The following is a 12,645-nucleotide window of genomic DNA, read 5'->3' as shown; positions in this document are numbered from 1 at the left end:
AGATGCTCACGGGGTCTACAGAGGGAAACCGCAGAAGCCTGGGGACAGGCTGCAGGGGACAGGCCCAAGAGCGCAGCTTCCGGACCGGGGAGTGGCCGCTGGGCAGGCGCTGGCCGCGTGGGCGCCAAGTGAAAGCACAGCTGCCCAGTTAGTGGGCAGATGCTCAAGACACATCGATCCTGCCTTCTCACACGGGAGCACTTCTCCAGACACACACCTCTCAGCCCGAATCAGTCCGCTGTAGTATGGGGGATCCCAGGGCATCAATTCCTACAGCAGAGAAGCTTACCGTTAGGAAAGCTGGGATGATTTCACAGTTTTCATCAATAATGCAGCCAGTTTATAAAATATAACCTGTTACTGTAACAGGAAAGTTTTCTAAAAACCCTAGGAACTCATCATCTGGCAAGAGTTTCATTCCTTACTCTCTACTCTGCCTTTCCTTTAATCAATGAGCTGAGAGGCAGAAATCAGCTATACTTGCAGAATTGGGGGAAAAGGCAGACAAATGTCATTCTAAAGTGTCAATTACCAGAAGTCGACATTAATAGATGAAATTAGCCACGTTGAGATCTACCCCAGATGTGGCCCATATGTTAATCCACAAGACAGTGCAGGTGGGTTGGGGAACTAAGGGCATGATTAGGGCCCTTTTTGGACCTAAGCAGGAAGCTTAGGGTGGATCCCAGGAATGAAAGCAGCAGTTTAGACCGAGCCGTGGCAGAATTACCCCTGAACTTGGCAAAGAAAACATGTCATAAAGAAGCACTTGAACAATCGTTCCTGACGCTGGCTGCAGAGCGGAGACAGAGCTGGGAACCCTGCAGGGGCCACCCTCCCCCGGGGGGCGGGCTGGCAGGTGACAGAGGGCAGCAGCCGGGCCAGACGCGGTCAGCCTGGCTCAGGTGCGCAGCCCACGTGTGCTGGCCCCCAGTGCGTCCCCACCTGGCCCCCAGTGCGTCCCCACCTTCCATCCGCCCCTCACACACCCGAGTCCACCCGCTGTGAGCCAGGCCTGACCTGCCCCGGACTCCCGTGCTCCTCTCTGCCTGGGCTTCATCCCTGGCTGTTGTGGGCCTCTCACTTCTCCCAGGGCTGCTCTGTGTCATCTCCCTGGAGGGGTCATCACTGCCCAGGCCTTACGAGACGGCCCCTCCACCCGCCTGCCTGCACTATTCCCTCTCGAGCCCCCACCCGGCAGGACCGTGCAGGCTGACTCCTCCTGTCTTCACTCTCATTTCGCCCCAGGTGTAAGCTTCGGGAGGGCAGGCTGCGTTTCCCTTTTCCTACTGTGTCCTGGCACCGAGCTCTGCCCGCTGTGCAGCAGTCCCTCATGAGCTGTTCTGAGTCACTCAACAGCACCTCCTGGAGAGTATACTGCTTAGAAACACAACTCCAGGCTCTGAGCAGAGCTCTATGAACAGGGAGTCCGTTCTTACGAACGGGGTTTGAAAGGTTAAGTTTAGACACCATCTCTTCTCCAGATGCACAGCATCTACTGGCTCACAGATGTCAGTCAGTCAGTTCAGTCACTCAGTCGTGTCCGACTCTTTGTGACCCCATGGAATGCAGCACGCCAAGCCTCCCTGTCCATCACCAACTCCCGGAGCTACTCAAACCCATATCCATCGAGTCAGGATGCCCCTCATCCTCTGTCATCTCGTTCCCTTCTCCTCCTACCCTCAATCTTTCCCAGCATCAGGGTCTTTTCAAATAAGTCAGCTCTTCGGATCAGGTGGCCAAAGTATTAGAGCCACAGATGTCAGCCACAGTTTAAAAGTAAAGAACAACATTGTAAATCAGCTACACTTCAGTAAAAAATAAAAATAAAATAAATGAAGGGAAAGCAAAGCAGCAAGTGAGTGAGAGGAGCACAGGGGCACTGCAGGCCTCAGTGGGGGCAGAAGACAATGGCTGAGGCCCCAGGGCAACGGAAGAGAAAGGGCCCGCAGGTCAAGGAGGGTGTGATGGGAAAGCCAGGAAATAGGAAGGCAGTCTGAGAACTCTCTGAAAATGTTAAACAAAAGGGGGGAAGGCCCATCAGAAAACTCCCTCTGGAGGAGCCCCGAGGGCCTTCCGGCATCTAACTCAGAGCCACGGCACCAGGAAGGCAGTTGAGTCACAAGAAGGGAGCAGGACACCAGCCAGAAAACCAGCTCCTCAGGCACACACATCATCCGGGAGAAGAGAGACTACCGAGGCCAGGGCCGTGGTGACAGCGCGGAGCCGGGAATGGTTCCCAGCGCCAAAAGACAGAGCCCTCAGCCAACAGACTGTATATAATAAAAATACCTCTGGACTTCCCTGGTGATCCCGTGGTGGAGAATCTGCCTGCCAACGTAGGGGAAGTGGGTTCGATCCCTGGCTGGGTAACGAAGATCCCACAAGGTACAGAGCAACTAAGCTTGCGAGCCGCAACTGCAGAGCCCGCCCCAAGGGCCCCCCGCACCGCGACTAACACCCAGGGAGACAAATAAATAGAAAAAGGAAAAGAAACTCAGCATGGTCACTTACAGAATTTTGAGGATTTAGTTTCATTTTCATCCCTCGAATCATCTCAAAATCTTTCATAGTTCTGTAAAACAGGTTTATCATTAGTTGCGAGGACAAAATTTTCACAAGTAGATTATAAAAGACGAGTTTGCTTCTGCAACTTTCCAGTAATCATGATAAATTTGTAGGAAAAATGTAAACTAGTATTAATCCAAATTTTACATGTGTTAGAAGTGACAGTGATACATTCATCAGTAAACTACTGTAATTTTTACCTTAAAAAGCTGATATTTGTCTTAAAATGGAAAAAATTTAGAAAATTTAAGTGTTACAGAATATGCAAAGTATTCATCAGTAAGCTTCAAATCACTACTTTTTGCTATACTTTAAAAAGGAGACTAACAATTTAGTTTCTCTAAAAGAAGATTTTACTTAAGATTACCATTTATCATTTTCCCCTATCAAAAAACTAGCTGGGCCGTAATCACACATGCACTTCATATTTGCAGAATATCAAGTTTCTGTTGGAATTAACTTCTATAATTAAAAAATATAGCTCACTAAATATAATTTTAAAATCTTCACTAAAAAAGTCTGAAAAGTTTGCTTAAAATATCTATAGCTACATACAAGTGAAAAAAGAACAAATAAAGCTTAACTAGCAGAGCAAAGTAGAACAAATTCTCAAATAACTGCACAACTGACACTACTTCATTCTATCAAAGCCACAAAAGCTCACTGCATTAAGAATAAGAAAGATCATTTCAGAACTAATAAACATAATGCAAATTAGAGAGGACTGGGTTCTAAGGCAGTAGTTTATAACGGAAACTGAAAATTGGAGCTAAAATTTAATATGCGGGTGCAGTCAAGGAGCGAACAGGGGTCAGACAGCTCTGCAGGCGAGAGAAGACGGTGGTTCTCCACGACCCCGCCGAACCTCGTGCTGGAGGCCTCGTGCTGGCGGTCTGAAGACTCCTGGGGGCTCGGCCCCCAGAGAAGCACGACCAGAGTGGTGAGGACAAGGCCGGGGGGCTGGGCAGGCAGAAGGCCGGCACTGTGGCAGAGGGACCACCAAGAGCAGAGAGCCTTGAGTTACAAACACTGGGCACTCTTATCACACAACACAGCAGATGAGAGCCACCCATTATTTACACCCAAAGAAGAGCAAGACTAGGTGACCAACTCATTACAGGCTAAAATGCATAGTTTCAAAAAAGGTTTGGGAGATTTTAAACAGTCCACCTCAGTAATGAGTTCCTAAAGACGACTGGTTAGTTACAGAGGACAGCCCAAGCATTCGGGACAGTCACCCCCAGAGGACAGCTGTGAGCTTTCAAAGTACAGCTCACTGTCAGTGTCTGACCCGATATTCCAACACCTACATTGTTCATGGGTCACTTCCTAATTCTTTCAATAAATCTTTAAAAGTCTTTAAAAAAAAAAAAGAAAGAAAAGCTAAATCATGTATACTCTAAAAAGCAGAATAAAAAAAAAAAAACAAACCTTTCAGAGAGTTTGTCAGACAGTTTCTCAAGGAACTCCATGACAGTCTCTAAAACGAAAATCCCAAAGAAAATATCTTTAATTACATGAAATAAAATGAACAAACATGTTAAAATTACAATGTTGTGACCATAAATCCATTCAATACAGTGTCTTTAAAGTGATGATTCTCAAAGGAAAGCAGGGCTCCTAATACTCGACACTTTTAGATGAAAGTTCATCAAAGCTGACACCATGAACTCCAGAGCCTTAGATGATACTCCCCCCAAAAAAGAGCTAACAGGAAGCAAAAGAAAAGCATCTAAAATCTCAATCTATTTCTCTATCTATTTATATGTTTTCTATATCTATTTATATGTATAAAGGGAAAAAAGTTTTTTTTGATAGCTAGACTGATTTGTTCATAAAAGTCTGCACAATTTAGAAACATCAGATTTTAAAAATCAATGTTTTTCTGAGTAAATGTTTTTCTTTTTAAATACACAGCAGAATAATCTATTCAGGATCTATATTGGAAGAAAATGTAGCAAAATTAGAACATCAAAACTTTAGATTCTCCTCCCTACAACAATGCAGTTAGGAATGTAAACTGGTGAAGCCACTGTGGTGAGCGGTATGGAGGTTCCTTAAAAAACTAAAAACAGAGCTCCCCATGCCCCTGCAGTCCCACTCCTGGGCATATATCCGGAGAAAAACATGATCTGAAAGGATACACGCACTCCAGTGTTCACTGCAGCACTGTTTACAACAGGCAAGACGTGGAAGCAACCTAAGTGTCCAAGCAAAGGGATAGACAAAGGTGTGGTATATGTATGCAACAGAACATTACTCGGCCATTAAAAAGAATGAAATAATGCCATATTCAGCAGCATGGATGGACCCAGAGAGTGTCATACTGAGTGAAGTAAGACAGATAAGGAGAAATATTGTATGGCATCCCTTAATGTGGAATCTAGAAAGAAATGATACAGATGAACTTAGAAAACAGAAAGAGACAAGCTTATAGAACTAACTACTGCCCCAGATGGAGGGGTGGGGGTGATAGTTAGGGAGTCTGGAATGGACATGGACACACTGCTATAGTTAGAATGTATAATCAACAAGTATCTACTGTAAAACATGGAGAACTCTGCTCCATGTCATGTGGCAGCCCTAGATGGGAGCAGAGTTTGGGAGGCAATGGATACATGTATATATGTGGCTGAGTCCCTTCACTGTTCATCTGAAACTATCACAACATTGTTAACTGACTATTCTCCAGTATTAAAAAATTAAGGCTGTTACAATTTTTTTTTAACTACTTAAAATACTTCAGCCATAAGTCATTATACTGCAGAAACCCATAAAAGCAATGCAGTGGAATTACGATTATTTCCCATAACAGGAAATTTTTCATGAGAATTTTTGAATTTAGCACTTCTAGGCACTGATTCATGTGTATAGAGCTTTTCATACATATTTTAGAGCAAGCTACAAATGCTGTTTTTATGTTTTCAGATGATCTTTTCTATGGTTTTAATTTCTTGTCCTCTTCAGTTTACCTCGTTTCTGAGTAAATAAAAGGCTGGGGAAGGAACGGGCCTGCTACAGGAAGCCCTGGTCTCTCGTCACCATCAACAGAGATCCCACCTGCAAACATGGCTTGGTGTATCGTGTTAGATGGTGCTAACACTTTTAGGAAAAAACTGTTATTTAGCTCAAAATAAAACCTTATTTCAGGATGTCAAACCAGTGGGCACAGGGTACTGTTTTCAAATATTTATCTGTGCGTGCTTTTTATCTCAAAATAATTTTGTACTGACGTTCACCCATTTTCTTTCTCTAGCTCTCCTGAACAGGAAACATCCACCTCGATTGCCTACCTGGGACACTGTCCTGTGAAGAGCAGTGAGTCTGAGCCGCCTGAAGGCAGTCGCACTGCTCCTGGCAGACAGCCCCTGACGCGCCGGTCCCGGGGGGCCCACCGTTGCCTGCCAGCCCTCGCCCCGCCTCCCTGCCCTCTGCCCACTGGCCCCCACTGCCCACCTCCATCCAGTTTCACTTTCCGCATGGAACTTTCCACAGCCACCGAAGCGTCTATAAACCTCCTGAGCTCCTAAAACCCTAGGGCCCTGTGGTGCCTAGTCAGTGCGTTCAGCACTGAAAGGACACTGACCAGGATTAAGATTTATCTTCACGTGGCCCTGTCCAAGCTCCCCAACTAAACGCTGCAGGCCCCAAGCACACAGGTCACACCATACATGACCGTGTGTGCAGAGTCCAGCTCTAAGACACCTTCCCACGGACCACCCCGTGAGCTCCGGACTTGCTGGCCGCTGCTTGGGCATCTGTGTCAGCCCCAGCTGCCCCCAGCACTCGTCTCAGCATGTCCCATCCATCGCCCACCCTGGTCGCCACCTGCACACCGACCGGCATCTCACTGAACTCGGACCACCGTGCTCCCGGCCCCAGCCCCGTCAGCAGGACTCCGTCTTCCCAGTGGCTCAGTCGCAGGCCTGGCTCTCCCTTCAGGTGCCTGAATGTGATGTCTCAGCACGTGCGCAGCCGCCAGCAGCCTGGAGCCCTGCAGGCTCCTGACGGCAAACACGCCCTCCAGCCCCCCTCCTGCAGCTGCTCTCTGCACCCCTCATGATGACCCCTGCCACCAACCACGGACAGCCCTGCTCAAACCCACCTCCCTAAGCACAAATCTTCTCCACTTGTGCCCACTCCTTCCCACTCTCCTCCGTGCTCCTCCTCAAATGTGGGAACCCCATCTGGATCCCAAAGACACACATGAGAGAGAAAGAAACAAGGCAAGGTGGCTTCAAGAAAACCTGGGAGAAGCTATGGGCCCCACAGAGAAAGAAGGGCTGGACACTGGATGGACAGAGATAGCATGGAGCCTGCAGGAAAGGTGACCCTCCCCCTGCAGGGCCGTTCCCAGTGACCCCACAATTCCATCCAGACGCATGGATGGAAACCCGTGGTGTCCACTGCCGTCTCCTCCAGCTCAGCCCAACACAAAGTCATGTGAATTCAACCCTGAAAATACAGCGAGTCTGAACAACCCCCCAGCACGGCCACCCTACTGAGGACTTGGGTCTAAAGTATAACTGTAATTTAATCGATGCCTTTGAAAATTACACCATTTTCATTGTGATGCATTTTCTCTTATATGTGATGAATCATAAAGAACTCAACGAAAGACAAGGTAAGTCTTTCACAAACTCCCAGAGAGACGCTCCCCACCCCCAACCTTGCCAAGCAGCCCTCTTCTCTCTGAAAGGAGGGGTCTTATATGACCTAGGCTACACTCAACCCTGCCTCCAGCAGAAGCACTAATCACCCATCCCCTCCCACACTAATTCTAACCAGTGTGGTTAGGCTGAGCACAGAAATGAGCTGAGTTAAAAGAAAAATAATGCAAATCATCAATGATTCAACAATGAAATAAAAAGTATGACTTAGTTCAGTTCAGTTCAGTCACTCAGTCGTGTCTGACAGTTTGCAACCCCATGAACTGCAGCACATGAAGCCTCCCTGTCCATCACCAACTCCCGGAGTTTACCCAGCTCATGTCCATCGAGTCAGTGATGCCATCCAACCATCTCATCCTCTGTCGTCTCGCCCCCTTCTCCTCCTGCCTTCAATCTTTCCCAGCATCAGGGTCTTTTCAAATGAGTCAGTTCTTCACATCAGGTGGCCAAAGTATTGGAGTTTCAGCTTCAACATCAGTCCTTCCACCCAGGACTGATCTCCTTTAGGATGGACTGGTTGGATCTCCTTGCAGTCCAAGGGACTCTCAAGAGTCTTCTCCAACACCACAGTTCAAAAGCATTGTTTCTTCGGTGCTCAGCTTTCTTTATAGTCCAACTCTCACATCCATACACGACCACTGGAAAAACCATAGCCTTGACTGCTGCTGCTGCTGCCAGACCTTTGTTGACAAAGTAATGTTTCTGCTTTTTAATATGCTATCTAGTTTGGTCATAACTTTCCTTCCAAGGAGTAAGCATCTTTTAATTTCATGGCTGCAAGCACCATCTGCAGTGATTTTGGAGGCCAAAAAAATAAAGTCTGACACTGTTTCCACTGTTTCCCCATCTATTTCCCATGAAGTGATGGGACCAGATGCCATGATCTTCGTTTTCTGAATATCAAGCTTTAAGCCAACTTACTTTCATCAAGAGGCTCTTTAGTTCTTCTTCACTTTCTGCCATAAGGGTGGTGTCATCTGCATATCTGAGGTTACTGATATTTCTCCTGCCAATCTTGATTCCAGCTTGTGCTTCATCCAGCCCAGCATTTCTCATGATATACTCTGCATATAAGTTAAATAAGCAGGGTGACAATATACAGCCTTGACGTAATGCTTTTCCTATTTGGAACCAGTCTGTTGTTCCATGTCCAGTTCTAACTATTGTTTCCTGATCTGCATACAGATTTCTCAAGAGGCAGGTCAGGTGGTCTGGTATTCCCATCACTTTCAGAATTTTCCAGTTTATTGTGATCCACACAGTCAAAGGCTTTCACATAGTCAAGAAAGCAGAAATAGATGTTTTTCTGGAACTCTCTTGCTGTTTCGATGATGCAGCGGATGTTGGCAATTTGATCTCTGGTTCCTCTGCCTTTTCTAAATCCAGCTTGAACATCTGGAAGTTCACAGTTCACATATTGCTGAAGCCTGGCTTGGAGAATTTTGAGCATTACTTTACTAGCGTGTGAGATGAGTGCAATTGTGTGGTAGTTTGAGCATTCTTTGGCATTGCCTTTCTTTGGGATTGGAATGAAAACTGACTTTTCTAGTCCTGTGGCCACTGCTGAGTTTTCCAAATTTCCTGGCATATTGAGTGCAACACATTCACAGCATCATCTTTTAGGATTTGAAATAGCTCAACTGGGATTCCATCACCTCTACTAGCTTTGTTCGTAGTGATGCTTCCTAAGGCCCACTTGACTTCACATTCCAGGATGTCTGGCTCTAGGTGAATGATCACACCATCGTGATTATCTGGGTCGTGAAGATCTTTTTTGTATAGTTCTTCTGTGTATTCTTGCCATCTCTTTTTAATATCTTCTGTTTCTGTTAGGTCTATACCATTTCTGTCCTTTACTGAGCCCATCTTTCATGAAATGTTCTTTTGGTATCTGTAGTTTTTTTGAAGAGATCTCTAGTCTTTCCCATTCTGTTGTTTTCCTCTATTTCTTTGCACTGATCACTGAGGAAGGCTTTCTTAGCTCTCCTTGCTATTCTTTGGAGCTCTGCATTCAGATGGGCATATCTTTCCTTTTCTTTTTTGCTTTTCACTTCTCTTCTTTGCACAGCTATTTGTAAGGCCTATTCAGACAGCCATTTTGCTTTTTTGGATTTCTTTTTCTTGGGGGTGATCTTGATCCCTGTCTCCTGTACAATATCACAAACCTCTGTCCATAGTTCATCAGGCACTCTGTCTATCAGATCTAGTCCCTTAAATCTATTTCTCACTTCTAGTGTATAATCATAAGAGATTTGATTTAGGTCATATCTGAATGGTCTAGTATTTTTCCCCACTTTCTGCAATTTAAGTCTGAATTTGGCAATAAGGAGTTTATGATCTGAGCTACAGTCAGCTCCTGGTCTTGTTTTTCTGACTATAGAGCTTCTCCATCTTTGGCTGCAAAGAGTATAATCAATCTGATTTCAGTACTGGCCACTTGGTGATGTCCACGTGAAGAATCTTCTCTTGTGCTGCTGGAAGAGGGTGTTTGCCATGACCAGTGCATTCTCTTGGCAAAACTCTCTTAGCCTTTGCCCTGCTTCATTCTGTACCCCAAGGCCAAATTCGCCTGTTACTCCAGGTATTTCTTCACTTCCTACTTACAATGAAAAGGACATATTTTGGGGGGGTTAGTACTAGAAGGTCTTGTAGGTCTTCATAGAACTGTTCAACTTCAACTTCTTCAGCATTACTGGTCAGGGTATAGACTTGAATTACTGTGATATTGAATGGTTTGCCTTAGATACGAATAGAGATCATTCTGTCATTTTTGAGACTGCCTCCAAGTACTGCATTTCGGACTCTTTTGTTGACCATGATGGCAACTCCATTTATTCTAAGGGATTCCTGCCCACAGTAGTAGATATAATGGTCATCTGAGTTAAATGCACCCATTCCAGTCCATTTTAGTTCGCTGATTCCTAAAATGTCATTGTTCACTCTTGCCATCTCCTGTTGACCACAATTTGCCTTGATTCATGGACCTAACATTCCAGGTTCCTATGCAATATTGCTCTTTTACAGCATTGGACCTTGCCTCCATCACCAGTCACATCTACAACTGGGTACTGTTTTTGCTTTGGCTCCATCCCTTCATTCTTTCTGGAGTTATTTCTCCACTGATCTCCAGTAGCATACTGGGAACCTACCGACCTGGGGAGTTCATCTTTCAGTGTCCTATCTTTTTGCCTTTCATACTGTTCATGGGGTTCTCAAGGTAAGAATACTGCAGTGGTTTGCCAGTCCTTTCTCCAGTGGACCACATTCTACCAGACCTCTCCGCCATGACCCGGCTGTCTTGGGTGGCCCCACAGGGCATGGCTTAGTTTCACTGAGTTAGACAAGCAGCGGTGGCTGCACAGCACAGGAGCTACCCCACGTCCAAGGTCAGGAGCAGCAACTGAGAGGAGCTACCCCACATCCAAGGTCAGGAGCGCTGGCCGTGAGGAGTCACCCCACGTCCAAGGTCAAGAGTGGTGGCCGTGAGGAGATACCCCACGTCCAAGGTAAGGAGAAGTGGTTGCGCTTTGCTGGAGTAGCCGTGAAGAGATACCCCACGTCCAAGGTACCAGAAACCCAAGTAAGATGGTAGGCGCTGAGAGAGGGCATTAGAGGACAGACAGACTGAAACCACAATCACAGAAAACTAGCCAATCTGATCACACGGACCACAGCCTTGTCTAACTCAATGACTTACTCAAAGTGCACATAAAGTACACTAGTTGTGCAAATATATTCCAAATGATTAGCTCTGTTTAAAAATCATTCCTAATAAAGAAGCAAAGTATCTCACTAACTAGTCTCCAAGTATATTAAAAATAGCACAGTAACTTTAGCTATTTAAAGTCAGAAGTTCAGCTTCATAAAAACCCTGTTTTGTCCTTAAGAGTTGGGTAAACAGGCTCACCTGGACTTTGGGCGATTGTTCCCTGGAGGGCCCTGTGGGAGTAGGTAGGATATCCTACCAACTTTGCCAGGAGGTCTCTGCTGCTGAGCAACTCTTCTAGACGTTTCAATTGACCAGCATTGGGATAAAGAAAAATTTTATAAGCAGCTTCTCGCACCTATGTTTAAAAAGTGGATGGTAAAAGACACACGTACCAAGATACAAAGTCCTATATGATAACAACACACGCTACCTCCCACCACTTTACTCTGCAGGTGAGCAATGCTTAAACACAAGGCCTCGCACAGGCTGGCTGAAGCTTCTAGGCTCATCACCGAGTGTGGGAGACACATCGCACTTGGCCCGAGTTCTCCGCTATGGGCAGAGGGGCAGGGGGCCGAGGTTCTACCTGGCAAATGTGAGACGCCGCCAACCAGGTGACGTGAGACTGCGTGCATTAGACTATGAGTCCCCGGAATGGCCAGCGCTGCTGTCGCTCACCATTCTTTGAAAATGAGGAACTCTTGACAGCAGGAATAATCAACCATTTTCATTATTCAAAGCATTTCCCTGATAGCTCAGTTGGTAAAGAATCTGACTGCAATGCAAGAGACCCCAGTTGGATCCCTGGCTTGGGAAGATCCCCTGGAGAAGGGAAAGGCTACCCACTCCAGTATTCTGGCCTGGAGAATTCCATGGACTACAGTCCATGGGGTCGCAGAGAGTTGGACACAACTGAGCAACTTTCACTTTCAGTTTGTCACAGAATTAATCATCCCTGTTCAATTTTTAGTATTTAGTAAACATTAATATATTTTTAAAGGTGTAATCATGTGACCCCTGAATGTCGGGCTCACAAGCCACGGCCCCAGACGAGGCCAGAACTACACAGAGGATGGAGCCCACACACCAAGTCGTCGGGCGCTTCTGCACGCAGACTGTCCACCACCGCGTGGTCCCCGGCCAGCTCGAAGTGATGCCGGATGCGTTCCGGCAGGAGGCGCTTCTCAATCGTGTTGGGTAAGTGGGTTCCCATGAGAAATGCGCTGCTCAGATCCAAGATTTTAACGTTCAGGTCCACAGCTCTTTTACGCTGTATGTGGGGGCAGTCAAGTTATTTAAAGTAACATTTCACAACAAATTAGTAATCTATAAAGATGCCAGTCAACATTTAAAGTTGAATTATAATTTAATAAGGTATTAATTAAGTGATAAAATGAATAACAAATACTGCATCATAAATGTTTAATACACAATAATTGTCTACAAATGCTGACTCTATACTTTTGGTAGGTATTTAATATCCTCACCTAAAAGTTATCCTAATGGTTCTACGGTGCTTCTATACTTTCAGATGTACCTAACTCCCAGAGTTCTATTTTATGTCTAGGTTATACAATACGTCTGTGAAATGAACAATGGGAGGTACAGTCCTTCCCTGGCTCCAAAAACACCCTAGTTAAGAGAGGCAGGGAGCAGTGGGCTGGATGAATCTGTCTGATATGACAGTATCTGAGGCAT

At 45.9% G+C, this 12,645-nt stretch overlaps 1 protein-coding gene across 1 annotated transcript in view; it reads right to left on the bottom strand.

Annotated features, from left to right (window-relative positions):
* Positions 1-12,645, bottom strand: part of MIPEP (mitochondrial intermediate peptidase) — a 79,774-nt gene that overhangs the window by 53,909 nt on the left and 13,220 nt on the right. The window contains exons 6-10 of the mRNA XM_069602292.1: positions 12,035-12,217; positions 11,146-11,302; positions 4,000-4,048; positions 2,515-2,575; positions 218-270 (exon numbers count right to left, since the gene is read on the bottom strand). Coding sequence (XP_069458393.1) covers positions 218-270; positions 2,515-2,575; positions 4,000-4,048; positions 11,146-11,302; positions 12,035-12,217 — 503 coding nt within the window. The remainder of the gene's footprint in view (positions 1-217; positions 271-2,514; positions 2,576-3,999; positions 4,049-11,145; positions 11,303-12,034; positions 12,218-12,645) is intronic.

The sequence above is a fragment of the Ovis canadensis genome, chromosome 10 (genome assembly GCF_042477335.2).
Source record: "Ovis canadensis isolate MfBH-ARS-UI-01 breed Bighorn chromosome 10, ARS-UI_OviCan_v2, whole genome shotgun sequence".
Classification (NCBI taxonomy): Eukaryota; Metazoa; Chordata; class Mammalia; order Artiodactyla; family Bovidae; genus Ovis; species Ovis canadensis.
The sequence above is the reverse complement of the archived record's forward strand: the minus strand, read 5'-3'. Positions and strand labels throughout refer to the sequence as shown.